The sequence below is a fragment of the Xenia sp. Carnegie-2017 genome, unplaced genomic scaffold (genome assembly GCF_021976095.1).
Source record: "Xenia sp. Carnegie-2017 unplaced genomic scaffold, XeniaSp_v1 HiC_scaffold_6, whole genome shotgun sequence".
Classification (NCBI taxonomy): domain Eukaryota; kingdom Metazoa; phylum Cnidaria; class Anthozoa; order Malacalcyonacea; family Xeniidae; genus Xenia; species Xenia sp. Carnegie-2017.
This window is the reverse complement of record NW_025813526.1, coordinates 2,744,142-2,762,535: the sequence shown is the minus strand read 5'-3', so window position 1 is coordinate 2,762,535 and position 18,394 is coordinate 2,744,142. Positions and strand designations below refer to the sequence as shown.

General features: G+C 36.6%; 3 protein-coding genes across 3 annotated transcripts; all 3 read right to left on the bottom strand.

Moving 5' to 3' along the window:
• Nucleotides 1-19: 19 nt before the first annotated feature.
• Nucleotides 20-921, bottom strand: LOC124456868. The gene is made up of 2 exons (XM_047007179.1): nucleotides 92-921; nucleotides 20-50 (listed from the first exon to the last, which is right to left on the bottom strand). Exons 1-2 carry the CDS (start codon nucleotides 919-921, stop codon nucleotides 20-22), a joined length of 861 nt encoding a protein of 286 aa, XP_046863135.1.
• Nucleotides 922-1,459: 538 nt separating this feature from the next.
• On the bottom strand, nucleotides 1,460-2,192 carry LOC124456867 (peroxynitrite isomerase THAP4-like). Its single transcript, XM_047007178.1, has 2 exons — nucleotides 1,854-2,192; nucleotides 1,460-1,747 (listed from the first exon to the last, which is right to left on the bottom strand). Exons 1-2 carry the CDS (start codon nucleotides 2,190-2,192, stop codon nucleotides 1,460-1,462), a joined length of 627 nt encoding a protein of 208 aa, XP_046863134.1.
• Nucleotides 2,193-12,327: 10,135 nt separating this feature from the next.
• Nucleotides 12,328-13,450, bottom strand: LOC124457587 (adenosine receptor A3-like). Its single transcript, XM_047007810.1, has one exon. The coding sequence runs from the start codon at nucleotides 13,425-13,427 to the stop codon at nucleotides 12,474-12,476; it is 954 nt and encodes a 317-aa protein (XP_046863766.1). The 5' UTR covers nucleotides 13,428-13,450; the 3' UTR covers nucleotides 12,328-12,473.
• Between the last annotated feature and the right edge of the window lie 4,944 nt (nucleotides 13,451-18,394).

Sequence of the window (18,394 nt, the reverse complement as noted above, 5' to 3'; positions counted from 1 at the left end):
CATCAGTTGCAGTACAAAATCAAAACACTTTTTCTCCAACACTGGTTTCACTATCCATTTTTTACGTCCTTTTGGGAAGACCACCTTATACCTTTTTTCCCCTTCTTCCTTACCTCTGGTGACTGTTGCTTGCCTCCTTGCAGTGTTGGAGTTGTGATCAATCACAGCTAGTTGAGTACAGGCCACCATTCCCTTGTATGAGAAGTGTTTACGTTTTGGTACATATTTTAGCAGCAAGGAATGGTAGACCTCAAGGTTGCCAGTATGGTGAAATTCTGTAAGCTGTTGTATATCTTTTAAAAGCTTTCTATTCAGAACAACCGCCTCCAATGCTATATGTGGGGCAGATCCAGCCTGCAACCATTTCGTGTTTCTTTCTTTGTTTTTAGATAAAGGGCCATGTGCACATTTGCAAAAATGTTTGCTATTTCTCCAATTATGTTTGTTGACTATATGATGTAAAATGGACACCCATTTCTCATGGAGCACTTCAGCATTTCCCTGACAACTTTGTGCACACCACCAAAGGTGATTGGATACAGACTGAATCCACTCTAGTAGCTCATGATTTTCTTTTTTCTTTGCCTTCTCTGTCAATTTTTTTGTCACCCACTTTGAGAGATGCCAAACATCATATTGGTGCACTATGGAAGAGTACCTCTTTCGCATTTCAGAGGTTATTTGAATGTGGCGGTCAGTTGTCAATGATCTCACTTTCACACCTTGCTCAATGACATTGTCAAGTGCTCTTTGGCATCCTTTTTTCTCCATTGCATTAGAGGATGAAACTTCAGAGACTTGAACAAGAGAAAAGTCAATAATTTTCTCTGAAGTTTCATCCATTAAGGAATATGTACCATATTTTGCGCTATGACCAGGACTGTCTGATCTACCATCACCACATAAGTCAACCGGTTTCATTTTGTTTTGATGGTTTCAATAATTTCTTTTGTTGTTTTTATAGACATTGTCAATGACTGGGAAGACAATCTTATTTTGAACTTCATAAAACTGATCTTTATTTACAAAGTTTAAATTAATTGCATTTGCAAATTGCTTGGTGGCTTCATAGGTTCCTCCAGTCATGATAGTTGCAGCAGGAATTAAAATATTACCTGCTGGTTTATTGTGCAAATATGGTTGAGACTTCCACTGGTAAGTATGATTATTGCTACATGTTGTTTTTATGGCAACCATACTACCAATATGGGACTTCTCAATCTCACAAAGAGAACCACATATTCTACATGTTGCGAACAGCTTATCAAGCATGCTTTCAAAGACAATGAATTTTCTTTGATTTTTTAGTTCCTCACCTTCAGATTCCTCATCTGTATCTAGTTCCTCAAGATAGGTATAATCATCATCACTATCTGTTGCAGCAATATCATCACTGCTTCCTAAAGAGATTTCTGAATCAGATGATATAATAGGAGTTGTTGTGATAGGAGTTGTTGTGTTAGGAGTTGTGGGGGATGTTACTGGTTTTGGTGTACGACTTGAAGAAACTGCATTTAAAGAGGGGCAACATTTTTTGAAGCGTTTTATTTTTAATGGTTTCCTTTTCTTTGTGCAAGAGTTTGTATGGCAACTGTCCTTTGTCTTGGTGTATCACACTGTGCTTCTGCATCAATGAAAGCTCACATTGAATCTGGGCATCCTTGGACAATGGACTGGGAGGCTGATCTTCAATGCATGTTGCAAGATTTGTATCTTCATCTAGTGATTGTATTATGCTTCTAACTTCCTACAAAATAGTCAAACTTCTCAACCAAGAGAGTACAAAGCTAATTGTTTAAAGAACAGTTCAATAACTTCAAATATAATCTATATGGTTGCAATATCCTATTTACCTCATGTCTTGCAATTCTATCTCTCATTTGTTCTCTTCTGTGTGACATTTTTCGCTCGGGTTTACGATTTAAAAATGGAAATGTCGATGGTACACTACTAGGTTCGATCTTTTTCGATTTCATGCCGAATATCTCCTTTAGAGAAGTACTAAAGCAATCTGGAGTGAAATGGTCGCTACATACGTAACATGAATTTGGCTTCGGTATATTATCACGACGAACCCGTGCAAGCCATATTTTTTGCATTGTTGGGTCGTTTGGCAATCGATGATACGATACATCGCTACCTTTTGTTTTTCTAGATCCGTTAGTGCAATTAGGCACCATGCAATGTGGCATTGTTCCGAAATATTTAAAGTAAACAAAGTAATTGTAATTGTGTCGCTTTTCCTGATATGTTGTCTATTTGAATATATATACGCTCCCGCGAAAGCGCGCAGTGACATCACGAGACTTTACCGCTGCTTGATCACAGGTTCGCTCGCATGTACATAATAGCTGATACAAAATATACAAAATTTCGTGGTTTCATCGCTTTATATCTCGACTTGTATTTAACTAGAAGATATAATATTTGGTATATAAGGTAATAAAAATATAATCTTTCATTTGGGCCAAAGTTGTTCCGAACTCTGACTTCCCCTTTAAGGAATCCTCATGGTAAAGATTTTAAGAAACCACTAACATTGAAATATGAGTGGATGGCAATCAATTCTCGAAACATCAGCAAAGTATTTGCTTGGTCTTACATCACATGAAGGAGTACCTCAAGCATCCTCGTAGAACATTTGTCATAGGAATTGTAATAAGTATAAAGCCCACCTTGGAAATGGTGAAGCAGATGCTAACATTGCCAGAAAATCCATTTAAGTATGTGCTGACATACAAGTACTCTTAAGATCACATAGAGCTTCTGTTCTCATGCACTAGGGCAAGAAGTGGTTGGAACAATAACCCAGACAGTCTCCAGCTCAAGTATGCACTTCGAAGAATGCTTCTTGGAAATTCAGTAACAGCATCAGCTAATGCAAATTGGCAGGTTTTTGATGATTCTGTTATCATTCCTGTCGTTCGATCAAGAAAGCATGCATCTCCATTAAAACAAGATTCACAATGCCAAGAACACAACAATATCCAAGAAACAGATAAAGAAAGTGAAATGCTTTGCAATATTCTGAAATCCAACCCACATTCTGAGTTCATCCAAAATATTTTGAAATACATTAGTGGTTTTATTGTTGCAAAGTTAATGAAGAAAGTCAAGTGTCCCTTCTGTATTTCCAACTTAACTAGAACAGCAAATCCTTTAGCTCCATCAGAACATGATTATTCTATAAAACCAATGAATGAATTTAAACCATTTCTTCTTCATTTTCTAAATTAAAAAAAATTAAAAACACCATCAAAATTTGTAGCTGATGTGGTTAAATATGCCGAGCACATATCTAAATTATATATAGCAAGCCCAAACTCTGATCAAGTCAGTAACAAGAGAAATATCAAAACAAAGATGCTGGTAGAATTGTGTAATCACTTTAGTCAGATTGCTACAAATTTGCTTCCTCCTCGACACAAAGACAACTTTTCTTTGACTTTAGGCCACCAGAGTTTTAATTTCCATACGGATGTATCTAGAGCTTGTACACGAAGCAAAAGGTCAACTACGTGACCTAGGATATCAAGTATGGACAACAAATTTGCAACAAGATTTGAGCCAGCAATCATATACTGCCATTCCTCGTCCTCACTTCAAATAGGGTGAAGCAGATGAAATGCTTTCGAAAAGGATCCAAAACTTTTCTCGATTTTCATCCACTGGTTGTTCGAGGGGCTAGCAAATCTTTGTGCTGCATACGACGCTGGACGAAGGGCATGTTCATCAACCATTTTTAAAAAGGCAAATACTTTTCCTTAGGATAGGACATGGTTGAAAATGTTGCACTTTTTGATGAAACGTTTCAAAAATGCCCCACTGGAATTGTTGGAGTTGCGCACGTCTGTAATAGCCAGGTTCAAAAGATGAGCTGGATCGCATGTGACTGGAAGAGCAAGCTTGCAATCTTCTTTCAGAAGATAATCTTGCAAGCCATCAGCTTGGTATGGGCCATCAGCGCTTACACCACACATGCAAGACAAGACATCTTTAGAAAAATGGTCTAAAATTCTATCAAGTAGTTGCTAACCCAGAACATCATAGGACGCTTGCTGGAAAGCACTATACACAGGTGGGGCAGCAACAGGTATGGGGCATGTTACTCCACTTTTGTCTCGAGCAATGATAAGAACAGTTTGGTTAGTGATTCTTGACGGGGTAGCTTTATCAATTGTAGCCCAAACGTGGGAAGGAAGATGAGTGGACGGAAGAGGAGTGTTTAGCCATTCTAAAATTTTGCCATTAAGAACTTTCTCTAGGCAATATAGGGTGTCATTAAAATTGTTGCGCACGTGACCCATGGAGTCTACATCGACTGAAAAGCAAGCTAGAAACGAAATAAGCGTTTCAAATTTTTATTCGCATCTCCAAGTTTCAGATATGGCATTGCTGCTCTAAATAGATTACTACAGACAGTCCACTTCTTCTTTATCCATTCCATTTTCTTCGTGTGCTCTTTCATCGCCTTTCTGTGAATGATGTGGAATTTGTGACGGTACCAAATTTTGTTATGGCCATTGATCAGTAAACGGCTCTTTTCTTTATTAAGATAAGTGCCAGTAGAAAGGTTTCCATTAGATTTCGACTTAAGTAACTCTGTTGCTTTAAATGGATTCAACTTTTTAAGTGTTTGTTTTGCAATTGTGTGAAATTCAAAACAAGGAAGGCATCGTGTAATGGCAGATTCTGCTGTTTCATCGTAGAGCCACTGGATCAAATCTGTAGCCTCACAAAGTTCAATTATATTTGTGGCTCTCCTTATGCCTTCAACTGAACGGCGAACGTTCTCATCTTCAAGTGCAAAGTGTTCAAGTGTTTCCTGACGTTTTCCAATGCTGTTCACCTGAATACTTAATCCTGAAATTTCATCCAATACTTGCTTGAGCGATGGTTCTTCACTAACAGTATTTTTTGTGTGAAGGACAGCAGTGTTGCTTGACTACTTCATGATAAACCAAATTTCACCTTTGAAGACGGATATTGATAATTTTCGTACATTTCATCTTCAGATACAACATCATCATGAGAAGCACTATGTAATGGCGGCTCTGTATTTTGAACTGAAGCTTCTGTAGTTGATTCTTACACCTTTGCCTGTTTACCACTGTGCAGATAAGCTTTGGCACGATAACGGAATGGTTAGTTTTTAGCTTGCTAATCTCAGGCGACGCTTCGGGCACAAAAGCGCATGATTCTCTTCCTTGCTTGAAAGTGCTTGTCTTATCCACAGGGCAAATTTTGGTAAACTTTTCCTCCGGTGCTCCCCTGAGATGAAGCTCTAAGCACTCTAAACACACATACTTTGCCTTGTTCTCTTTATCCGTTTCATCAATTGCTTTTTTGTTTGCCTTTTTTCTCCAAAATTAAGGGTCAGCTGCCGTTTACAAGACTCATTCTGTTTGAACGCAGCCAAAGAAATGGGTTTTTGCCCTGCAATAATCAAAAGTTGAAAATAAGTAGAATTTTGGAAATTTTAATAAATTTTAGAAATTTTAATAATAAGACTTAATAATAAGAATTTTAGAAATTTTAATAATAAGACTTAAATAAGTAGAATTTGGTAAAAAAGCAAAGGCTATCTTTTTGCAAAGAAAGTACTTAACTCTAGTTAATAATATTTACCTCGTTTTTCACAATTAAAGCAAATAACATTTTCCCCATAACTTTCTTCTTTATCGCTTACAGGCTTACCACAAATTAAATGCACCAAGCCTTTGTACTGAGCACATTTATGACCACCACCAACCTCTTTCTGGTAAACAGTACATTTCATTTTGTTTGGACTTGCAATAGTTTGCAAAATATCTCTGCTGTCAACCTTAGTTTTTAAATGTATTTAGACGAACAACAACTTGGCAAAATAGAATTAAAACATTGTTTGTAATGCATACAAATAAAGTTTTCCCGGCAAACAACTGGTTTTCTATTGAGTATTTGTCACTTATTAGTGTATGATATGAGCTTGTAATTTATTCGTTCATACCTCGATCTCTTCTTCTTCCATGTAGTACATGTACTTTATTAAAAAAGCAGTAAAAAGAATGGATTGCTGAATTCACTTTTTCTGCACTAAAAACACGTCTACTTTTATCTGGCAATATCTGCACGTGTATTTAATTTGTTTGACCTTTTCACTTTTGTTTACAATTTTCATCGCGTGCTGATACACGTGCATTAGTTTCGTGCAAAAAATATAAATCTATTTTGTAATATTTTGCATAGTTGCGTCGAATGTTTTAAGAAATACTGCCATATGATTCTGTATGAATATCGCAATACCACGATGCATTCTCGGAGCATATTTCAATTGGAAGCAATTAGGATTATTTTTTATCCATCGTAGGGTCTAAACGAGATAACTAGTTCAAAATGGTCTTGTGAAAATTTATTCCTGAATAAGTAAATAAATGAATTACTTCCAGAGAGCATTTCTTTGGTCATGTCTATTGTTGACGTAGTTATTTGTAGTTACAAAACCAATTATAAATGTTTGCGTTGATGACTGGAGTCATTCTGAAAGGAATTTAGAGCTGTTCATGCTCTGACCCCTGAATCTGACGTCCTCGGTCTTCCTTTTTGTGGAGGGTCGTTATTCTGTTTGCAGGGGAATGACTAGAGAGATTTATGACCTCCTGAAATGCCATTTCCAGCATTTTTAAGAATATAACTTGTAAGCCGATTAGGAAAAAGTTATTATGAAGAGTAAAGACTTTATAAAATAAGACAAAATTAAAATCAAAAAATGAATGTATTCAATTTTTTGTGAAGGATGGACAACTTAAAACCCTGCTGATTACTACAATTATATTTCAGCATTGAGAGACTGGGAGAGAAAGGGTTATTTTTTCACTTTTAATGAACTATATTTTGTTTGTAGTTATCTATTTACAGGAAAGTTTCTTATTTCTAGTACTATATAATCTTTAGCTATTTAGGTACTCGTTGTATATCATATGGCCTTAGTATTGGAAAACGCTTAGTCGATCAGTTAAAAATTTCTTGTCGCTTTGTAAAATATCATATACGTCGAAAAAATGACAATAAAATTTAATTTTTATATTCATGTAAAATAACACCATGCTTCCATTTTAGTTCTCATTTTTAAAGTAATCCATACAATTTTCGCTGGTTCATGCTTTTCTTGTCCGCTCCATCTAGTTTTATATTGTGCGTGTTTGTATAATAGACCTTTTCAAGGTTATCGCAGCCATATTGCAGGGGGTGCAAAAATATTGGGCCGAGCGCGCGGTCACGCATGGCGTCTCAAAAATCACCCTTATACATATTGGCCATTTCTTTCAAAAATATTTCTCAAACTCGTCCATTTTAATAGTCGAATTATTATTTGCGATTTTTTATACATGTGAGTCCAATTTTGTGGTAATCACAAAGCGGAAAGTTAAAGAAAACATTTGTTTTCTTTGAACAACTTGACCGTCGATTGAGCGATGTTCTTCAGTTCGCAAAACACGCACATGTCTACAGCAAAGTCAGCAAGTATCGCGAGGAGCTATTCTACGGCAAACTCTTATTAGTATTTCCAATTATTTGTAAAGAGACATTGCTAATTTTATTATTATGTAAGGCTACTAAACAGCCAGAAGAAGAAACAGCCAAGTATTCAAATACACACTTAAAACTATTAGTCAATGGCAGGCCGGTGTGAAACCTTACATCATACTCTTTCTACGTGAGACCACTTAACTTGATAATCAGGATAGCGTTTATCATTATCGCAATAGTGACCTTAAGATTTGACGACGCGCTCATCTACAACGCGAGCGGAAATGAATTTTAAACCAATGCGCATGGGCGTGCGTCGTTGAGTTTTGTCGTGCTTCTACTACGCGGCGTCTTTGCTTAATCCCACGTCGTCCTACATCGAAGGTGGAATTTTTCACAAAAAAAGTTTTAAAGTAAGTATTCAGCTTTTAATTCACCTGTTACAATTGTCTGTGGAGTCTTGTATGTGATTGATGTGTCGATATTTATCTGTGAGTAAAATATGTTTACATTTTTGCTTTTAGCAAGGCAAGAAAATGTCAGAACAGTTTTCATCAGCATCAAATGATTGCTCAGCATCAGTTTTCATCAGCATCAAATGATCATCAATTCTTCTTCGTTTATCAAAGCGGCGTCATACGCAACAGCTATAGCATTTCTTGTTTTTTTGAAGGAGGCCATTTTTTTGAAAGTATAGGTAGTGAACTCACAAGTTCGCGTCGTTAAGGAAATCCAATCTTAATTACTTAACTTACAATGACACGCGGACGCATTCGCACCAGGCCATGCGCGCCAAGCTCGCGTCGTTGTAACGCGCGTCGTGAAATCTTAAGGTCTCTAAAGGCCTAATTCCGCGGCAGCGAAATGCGAAATAGTTCGCGGGAAACTGATATAACGCATGCGCACCCTTGCCATGAGGCATTTCTCGGCGAAAAATTTCTGTTTCGCCAAAGTTGAAATTGTTTCAACTCTCAAGCGAAAAAAACCAGCGAAACCAATGAAATAACTGCTTTGTAAACAAAATTTAATATGGCGTCTCTGGAAATCAACATGACTAGTCTTTCGGAAGACACAGCTCTATTACTTCATAGCATAAATGCCAACGAAACTCCCGATTTCCATGATAATTTTTGTGAAATACTTATTAGCGAAGTTCAGTCTTTGCCAATTTTATGGATGAGAGAATCCCCTGATTTCAAACGGTCAGACAAGAAAGGATTGTCTGGGCAAATTTAGCAAAAAAACTTAATCGCGATAGTGAGTACATGGTTTAGTTTGGTGTGTTTTCTGCCAAGCCTTCAGGTGAAGGTGCACCTTGAACATGCTATAAGTAATAAGAAAGAGTACACAGAAGTTACATATTTCATGCATGTTTTATTTTTTCCAAGTTTTTTAAGTTCCCTACTGTTTACACCAGTGACTTCTATATTTACTAGAGTATGGTGTGGGATGAAATTATGCAAGGCTCTCCCTTTACAGATTATGTCATAGGCAGTTCAGGAACTCTGATGTTCAAGATTTTGCAACTTGGTGGATACAGTTGAATTTTTTGTGAATTGTACTGCACCACATCTAGTCATCAATTGCATGGTTAAAAATGCAGTTGCCTAAATAATAAAAGATCTTTGTGTTAATTGTGCTCACTAGCTTAATTTCTTAAATTTTTTTATTTAACTTTTTTAGTTATCTTTCTGAAAAACAAGTGGAAAAATCTCTGTAATAGCTTCAAAAAATGTCTTGACAGAGAAAGAGATATGAGCAGGTCAGGTGCAGGTGCTTATAAGCCACCTCGCTGCAGATATTTTAGTCAATTGGCATTCCTTCGGGATACACTAAGTAATCGCACCACCCATAGCAACGTTACCATCCAGTCTGTTGAACCACAACATTCACAACACCAGTCCCCATCCTCGTCTACATCATCAGAACCTATTTCTTGTGCAGAAGATATTTTAAATCAAAGCTTCCCTAATGTTGAACCTCAGGCAACTATAGTTCATCGTAAAAGGAAAAAAAATGATGACATGGATCCTATTGATCACTACTTAATTAATGCCATAAAAGAAAAAGATCAAGGCAGTGATAAGAAAGAACATGAAGATGAAGATTTCTTTTTTTGTAAAAGTATTGTGGATGTTTTGAGAAAGTTCCCAAGAAAAAAAAGTCTGGAAGTAAAAATAAAAATTCAACAGATTCTTCTGGAGGAGATGGATGATGAATGAGGGAAATGTGAATATTCACTTTGTTTTGTCTGACAGGTTTATGTTTTGTTTGTAAGTTTTGTTGTGGTGTTTTTTATTTTGAAAAAAATTTGAATTCCTTGCATGAATCATGATCATTTCCCATGCAAATTTTAGGGATGACATTAATGTCTTTTAAATAAAGTTATCATGATTTGTGGCAATTATTTACATCAACATCATATGCATGCCATTGCCAAGGGACCTCTCCTTCCTTTGAATTAAAATATTTACAAAAATTGTCTCTTACTTCTTTAGCATCTTTTGCATAGTTGTTTGAACCAACTCTTGATATTTGACCCAAACCAGTTGTATCAACTACCATATCTCGCCAGTCCCCTCCTTTGAAATGTCCATTGATTTCATGGTCAACAAAACCTAATGGACAGTATCGGTTAGCGTATGTCTTTCCATTCATTAGGTAATTATGCAAAGCAACACAAGCTTTGGTAATTGAAATAACTGTGTCAGCTTTTGCATGAATTGGACGTCTAAATATTCGGAATCTTGCAGCCAATATTCCAAACGAGTTTTCAATTATACGCCTGGCTCTTGATATGCGATAGTTGGTCACAAGTTTCCTTATGTCCAAATTAGGATTTGCATAAGGCTTCATCAAGTTCTGACGTAATGGGAATGCATCATCTCCAAGAAAGACAAATGGAAATAAAACATTTGAACTGTCTATCTGTCTTGGTCTAGGCACTGGCAGGAGATTCTTAAGAATAGAATAGCCAAGATTGCCATTAGAAAATACACCACCATCACTTTGCCTGCCTGCTTCCCCAATATCGGCCATTGTAAATTGGTAGTTTCCATTACAAACTGCTAGCAGCACAATTGAGAAAGTTTTTTTATAATTGAAAAACAGTGAACCACTCCTAGCAGGTGCTTGAATGAGTACATGTTTTCCATCAATGCACCCCAAGCAATTACGAAAATTCCAACGTTTTTCAAACAATTTGGCAATTGCTAACCAATCTTCTGGTGCTTTAGGCATGTTCAAAATGTTTTTCTCCAACATTGCTTCCCAAATAGCATTCGATATTTCGCTGACAATCTTTGATATTGTGGTTTCTCCAATTCTATAACTCATCGATATGGTTGAGAAAGAGTCACCCGTTGCTAAATAGCGCATAGTCACACATAATCTCTCTTCAGGTTTTATAACATCTCTCTGAGTTTCCTGTTTATAAATTTTTGGCGCTATCCAGCTTAAAACCTCTTCCATCTGGCTAGGACCCATCCTGAATTGCTTAAAAAACAACTCATGGTCGTGCAGTTTCAACTCCTGTACTAAGTTCACAAATTCCCCTCGTATTGCACGACTTTTAAAAAGCTTTCTGACCCAAAATCTCTTTTTGTATTTTTTCAAACGTCGTTTTCTTCTTCGGTATATCAAGAGCAGGCAAATTAATTGTTTGCGGCTGAACTCCATATTGCTATATTATTTAAAAGTTGGCGCTCTTTTTCTCATGCGTGGAAATCGAATTACAGGAGAAAATTTCGCAGAAACAAAATTTCGCGCGAACTATTTCGCATTTCGCTGCCGTGGAATTAGGCCTTTATATCCAACTGCACAACGCGCATTTTTTACCATTTCGGCTATGACTGCTCACAGCTACTCGGCTAGTTTAGGGTTTAGTTCCTTTGACTTGGCTTATGAGTTCCGCACATTTGCGAACTGAAGAACATCGCTCAAACGACGGTCAAGTTGTTCAAAGAAAACAAATGTTTTCTTTAACTTTCCGCTTGTTGATTACCACAAAATTGGACTCACGTGTATAAAAAATCGCAAATAATAATTCGACTACTAAAATGGACGAGTTTGAGAAATATTTTTGAAAGAAATGGCCAATATGTATAAGGGTAGTTTTTGCGCATTTATTAGTAATTTATATGGACGCCATGCGTGACCGCGCGCTCGGCCCAATATTTTTGCACCCCCTGCAATATGGCTGCGATAACCTTGAAAAGGTCTATTGTTCTGCAACAATTGTAAGTGTATATATATAATCTATGTGCGTCATCAGGCAAGTTCTTGTTAAAAATTAGACTGTCAATATTGGTTTGTTTCTTTCCACATGTTATGTGCTCTGTGACAAATATATAAGACATTTTCTATATCTTCCTCATGATTATAATACCGTCACTTTTTGTCAATTTTGTCCATTTTCGCTGGTATTTTTTTGTCTTTAAAACTATGGGCGTCAATTTCCATCTAAAGTCTTTTCCCTTGTTCTCATCTCATTTCTTCACAGTATATTCCAAAAAGGATTATAAATGATAAACTTCTTCCAACCTTCTTCCCAATTTATTGGGAGTTTACACGAAGTGGTTGTTTTTGATTTTTCCCAAGAGGACTTGGTGATTTGTTGACATAAAATAAAAGTATCCGCCTTTCAGGAGCTAAATGATTTGCAAGCAGCAAGTTCTACATTCATTGGAGATGAAATTGTAAGATTAAATCCTTTTAGAAATTGTAAATCTTGAAGGAAGGAGAAGTAGTACCGTCTACCAACATATGATGTCGTCACCGCAATTATGATCAATTACAAATTACATTTAAATCATTCGATTACAGGAAATAACAGAAATTCTAACTAGGCGATGACAACTTTATTAGATACATTTAATTTTGTTTGGATAACCCGATTATTCATCAGAAATTGATAAGATAATCTCTCCTTTATTGTGTATCGTTTTTATAGCTTCAACATTGCTCTACCGACTCGCAAGTAAACGTTCATTCCCAACATTCGCCTCCACTACCAAATGCGTAATATTGTTTTGAAGATTTTCATGATTTCTTTCACCATGATCGTGGTGCATTCCAAAACAACTTATACAAAGTCTATGACGATATTTCTTCATACGGTAGAAGTAAACAAAAGGATTTATACATGAATTCAAGAAAGTAAATGCAATCAACCAACGCCATGTACCATTTTTTTCATGATTTGACATGCTTTCATCTGCTGTTGAAACGATTCTGTAGACCGTATATGGTGTAAAGGTTGCGTAGAATAAGCAGACAATCACAAACGTCATACGAACGGTCTTTACTGTTAAAGCAGACTGTTTAATATTAAACGAGACACTTTCGCCACACATTTTTCTTCCTAGGTTAGCGATTGACTTTAGCAGGAAGGTGTATATGACGGCCATAAGAATTAATTGTAGGAAAGACAAAGAGCTAAGAAAAACCTCATACTCGCCATGAACGCGAAAATCATAACTAAAATAATGGAAAATACCCAGCAAAAAGGCGCATATCCAAGATGTCTTGACAGAAATCCAAAATACTTTCGACGTTATAAGACCTTTGTATCTTAGCGGCCTGGTCAGGGCAACGAATCGATCAAATGCGATGAGTAGTACAGCGCTTCCTGTGAGAAATATACAAAAAACAAACAATGAAGTGTAGAACTTGTAGTCTGTTGTTCTTGTTCGAATCATTAAAAGATATGAACGCCATGGAACGTACGTTGATAGAGCTATAAAATCCGTAACGGCCAAATGAAGTATAAGTTTGTCTGCCGTATTCTGGAAATGTCTTTTATTGCGTATAGAATACAACAGAACGATCGCATTTGCAATACAACCGACAAAACACTGCGTAGCCATAAGCAGAGAAAGAAATTTTGCGACGTTTGAACTCAAAAATGTTTCTGGCATTGTTCTCAGATAATCAATGCCGCTTCTACAGTCTGAGATTTTGTGATGAACACAGATCAGTATCAAATATCACACAATTTACATTATAAGTGAATAAATTGCTGTCTTCGAATAAGTGATAACATTGTCGATTTTTTTAAAAAAAAAGATGTTGATTCAATACTTGATTGAATGTTTGGTAAATACGCTCTTTTGAGTTTACAGTGATACATATTAATGTGAAGAGTTTGGATTGATGACAATCTGCACAGATTGTAATTATTAAGTATAAGAGATTAATTTAGGCATGATTTATTGCTTTGATTGACGCGTAATTTGCGCACAATATTCTTTTGGACACACAGGATTTTAGTCTATAAGTATAGCTTACAGTTACAGCATGCTAACCTGAGCGAATGCTAAAACATAAAGTATCTTTCATTATATCCGCTGAACTGGAGTACAATTAATGTAGATCGTGAGGACACGGCAAAGAAGTGAGTTTATGTATTTACGTTTAGTTATACTGTTAAACAGAGAACATATGTAATTCCATACTTTATCAATATTTACTCGATCGAAGAAAGAAAATTGATTAAATATACTCTATACGATTCCGTTTCTCACGTATCTATTGAATTGCTAACCAGAGCTGTTGCCAAGAAAAAATTAAAAGAATTGATCATGATTCAAGTCTATTTTGAGAAAATATTTACTAAGGAAATATTTGTCTGTCAGTTTTTCATTAGCGCATAAGCCATTTCACTATTTGTGGATTCTCAGGTTAGCCGTCCGATAGATGCGTGAGTCGGAATTGTATAGATTATAAGTAAATAATTTTTATTCGATCTAGTAAATAATGATATAGTATAAATAACATATGTGCTCTGTTTAACAGTATACCAAACGTAAATACATAAACTCACTTCTTTGCCGGGTCCTCACGATCTACATTAATTTCAATACAGGTTAGCCGATATAATAAAGTAATACAATGATTAAGCTTTCGCTCAGGTTAGCATGGGGTAACTGTCAGCTGCACTATAGACTAAAATCCTTTGTGTCCCAATGAATATTACGCGTCAAATTACGCGTCAGTTAAAACATGCATAAATTAAACTCTAGTGCTAAATAATTATATCCGTGCAGTCTGTCAGCAATCCAATTTGCTTTTACTCCAGGTACCCGTTAGATATTCGGAGTTCTAAATTCGCCTGAGTTTTTGTCAGTGTAATAAATTGTCAAATCCACAGTAGCCCACTCCTCGCGCATAAAAAATATCAAAATTAGCTATTCAGTATTACTAAATTGCTATGAGTTATCGAAATTTTGGCGACAATTCACCAAATTTTTTCAAAGTTCACGATTATGTTTCATCAGAATGATTACAATTTACCATAATACCCCAAGACAAATTATATTCTTCAATGCAGGCAGTACCACAGTACCGACAAACTCGCCAGCTTTAGTCGAAAACAAGGGTTATATAATATTAATCTGAAAAAAGCGTATGCGTATTTAAAATCGTGGCCAGAGATTTGCCAGGCGGAAAGCGAATTTTCAATATGAACATAATAGCCCAACATAATACTTTTAAAAAAGCCATCACAATAATCAAATAGAGAAGGATTTATTAATAGACCTTTCCAAGGTTATCGTAGCCATATTGCAGGAGGTGCAAAAACATTGGGCCGAGCGCGCGGTCACGCAATGAGCCATATAAATTACTAATAAATGCGCAAAAATTACCTTTTACATATTGGCCATTTCTTCCAAAAATATTTCTCAAACTCGTCCATTTTAATAGTAGCATTATTATTTGCGATTTTTTATACATGTGAGTTCAATTTTGTCGTAATCAAAAAGCGGAAAGTTAAAGAAAACATTTGTTTTCTTTGAACAACTTGACCATCGTTTGAGCGATGTTCTTGAGTTCGCAAATGTGCGGAACTCATAAGCCAAGTCAAACGAACTAAACCCTAAACTTGCCGAGTAGCCATGAGCAGTCATAGCGGAAATGGTAAAAAATGCGCGTTGTGCAGTTGGATATTGCGATAATGATAAACGCTAGCCTGATTATCAAGTTAAGAGGTCTCACGTAGAAAAGTTAGTTTTTCATAAGTGGCCCAAAGATCAAGCACCTGCTGAAATTTGGCGAAAACAAATTGAAAACAGCTGAGCCGATGACTTTAACCCAAAGCCTGGTGCACAAGGTACTTTCGTTTGCTCAAATCATTTTCCCTTGGGAAGAAGAACCCCAAATAACCGCGAAACGGATTATCCTTCGGTTTTTATTACGCTATCAGAGTACGAGCAATCGAGGACTCCGCTTAAACGTAAAGGAAGAGAAACATGGACGACATCAAAGCGTCCTCATCAAGCCTATAAAACCGAGGATTCTCATTCAAGTTTTGATGGAAATCCAGCAAAATCTGAGGCATCTTTACTCCCTGTCCCTTTAGAATTTGAACAGTTGACGAGAGAGTATGATGTAAGGTTTCACACCGGCCTGCCATCGACTAACAGTTTTAAGTGTGTATTTGAATACTTGCTGCCAAAAGCTAGTAATATGCAATACTGGCGTGGACCCACACAGACACAAAATGAAACAACCGCGACTCCAAAAACACCATTTCAACTGTTTGCTGGTAGAGGTTATAGGTCTGGTCCAGCTCGCAAACTATCACCACAGCAGGAGCTCCTTATGTGTTTGATGAAGTTGCGTTTGGCATTACTTGTTGATGATCTGGCTTTCAGGTTTCAAATATCATCTGCTACTGTTAGTAGCACGTTTATAACTTGGATTAAACTGATGTCCAAGGAACTCTCAGTTCTCATTATATGGCCTAGTAGAAATCAAACTAAGAATAAGAGTTCGCCGTAGAATAGTTCCTCGTGATACTTGCTGACTTTGCTGTAGACATGTGCGTGTGTTGCGAACTCAAGAACATCGCTCAAACGACGGTCAAGTTGTTCAAAGAAAACAAATGTTTTCTTTAACTTTCCGCTTTTTTGATTACGACAAAATTGAACTCACATGTATAAAAAATCGCAAATAATAATGCTACTATTAAAATGGACGAGTTTGAGAAATATTTTTGGAAGAAATGGCCAATATGTAAAAGGGTAATTTTTGCGCATTTATTAGTAATTTATATGGACTCCATGCGTGACCGCGCGTTCGGCCCAATGTTTTTGCACCCCCTGCAATATGGCTACGATAACCTTGAAAAGGTCTATTACGTTTCGTCTTTAACTTAAGACATCTTCAGATTAATTGAAATAATATATATACACGAGGTTTTAAATACAAGCATATAATATGGGGTGTTAAATTACATGTGAGAGGAGTAGGAAGTTTAGATGATGGAATAAGTGAGAATGGCGGTATATTAAAGAAGGTGAAAGGGGGATTGAGTTGCCTTGGGTGTTAAGAGAGGGTTTAAGTTTGGATATAAGAAGGCTTTCATGAATCATAAGGTCATAATTGTCGGAGGAGGAAGAGAGAATTGAGAAATCATTAAAATCGGCAAGGTGAGATGTATTTCCATACACGGAGGTGTAGTGGGTATCGTAAACCCACTTTCACTGGTCTCTTCACCAATTTCCATAGTTTCATTCCCATTCAATACAAACGCTCCTTGATCTCCTCTTTACTTCACAGAATTTTCAACCTCTGCTCCAGCTATGAACACTTTCATACCGAACTAGAAGTCGTTAGAAAAATTGTTCACCTTAAACAACTTCCCTTCATACATATTTGACAATCATGTTCACCGCTTCCTCAACAATACATTTGAACCCAAAGATCTTATTCAGATTGCTCCTAAGAAAATCATGTACTTCTGTCTCCCTTTCACTGGCCTACACTGTCTTCAGATTCGCACTCAAATCACTCGACTCTGCAATGCTGCCTTTCCTCATATCAACGTTCGCTTTGTTTTTCGTTCTTCCAGGCGTCTCTCCTCTTTCTTTCCTTTTAAGGAAAGGGTTCCCAAGCTCCTGAGATCTGGTGTTGTATACTCATTTAAGTGTCGATGCTGCTCTGCATCGTATGTGGGTCAAACCACGCGTCATTTACACACCAGAATATCAGAACACTTGGGAATCTCTCCCTTAACAGGGAAGCCTTCCTTATGTCCACCACCATTTGCAGTTCTTTCTGATATAAGAAATACATCTCACCTTGCCGATTTTAATGATTTCTCAATTCTCTCTTCCTCCTCCGACAATTATGACCTTATGATTCATGAAAGCCTTCTTATATCCAAACTTACACCCTCTCTTAACACCCAAGGCAACTCAATCCCCCTTCACCTTCTTTAATATACCGCCATTCTCACTTATTCCATCATCTAAACTTCCTACTCCTCTCACATGTAATTTAACACCCCATATTATAGGCTTGTATTTAAAACCTCGTGTATATATATTATTTCAATTAATCTGAAGATGTCTTAAGTTAAAGACGAAACGTAATAGACCTTTTCAAGGTTATCGTAGCCATATTGCAGGGGGTGCAAAAACATTGGGCCGAGCGCGCGGTCACGCATGGAGTCCATATAAATTACTAATAAATGCGCAAAAATTACCCTTTTACATATTGGCCATTTCTTCCAAAAATATTTCTCAAACTCGTCCATTTTAATAGTAGCATTATTATTTGCGATTTTTTATACATGTGAGTCAAATTTTGTGGTAATCAAAAAGCGGAAAGTTAAAGAAAACATTTGTTTTCTTTGAACAACTTGACCGTCGTTTGAGCGATGTTCTTGAGTTCGCAACACACGCACATGTCTACAGCAAAGTCAGCAAGTATCACGAGGAACTATTCTACGGCGAACTCTTATTCTTAGTTTGATTTCTACTAGGCCATATAATGAGAACTGAGAGTTCCTTGGACATCAGTTTAATCCAAGTTATAAACGTGCTACTAACAGTAGCAGATGATATTTGAAACCTGAAAGCCAGATCATCAACAAGTAATG

What these genes read in the sequence shown, in the direction of transcription:
- LOC124456868 (XM_047007179.1), bottom strand. Translation starts at nt 921, where the DNA reads ATGAAACCGGTTGACTTATGTGGTGATGGTAGATCAGACAGTCCTGGT. An exon ending in AAGGAAGAAGGGGAAAAAAG is followed by an intron (nt 51 to 91) that starts GTATAAGGTGGT and finishes AAAAATGGATAG; the next exon opens with TGAAACCAGTGTTGGAGAAA.
- LOC124456867 (XM_047007178.1), bottom strand. Translation starts at nt 2,192, where the DNA reads ATGCCACATTGCATGGTGCCTAATTGCACTAACGGATCTAGAAAAACA. An exon ending in ATAGAATTGCAAGACATGAG is followed by an intron (nt 1,748 to 1,853) that starts GTAAATAGGATA and finishes ACTATTTTGTAG; the next exon opens with GAAGTTAGAAGCATAATACA.
- LOC124457587 (XM_047007810.1), bottom strand. Translation starts at nt 13,427, where the DNA reads ATGCCAGAAACATTTTTGAGTTCAAACGTCGCAAAATTTCTTTCTCTG.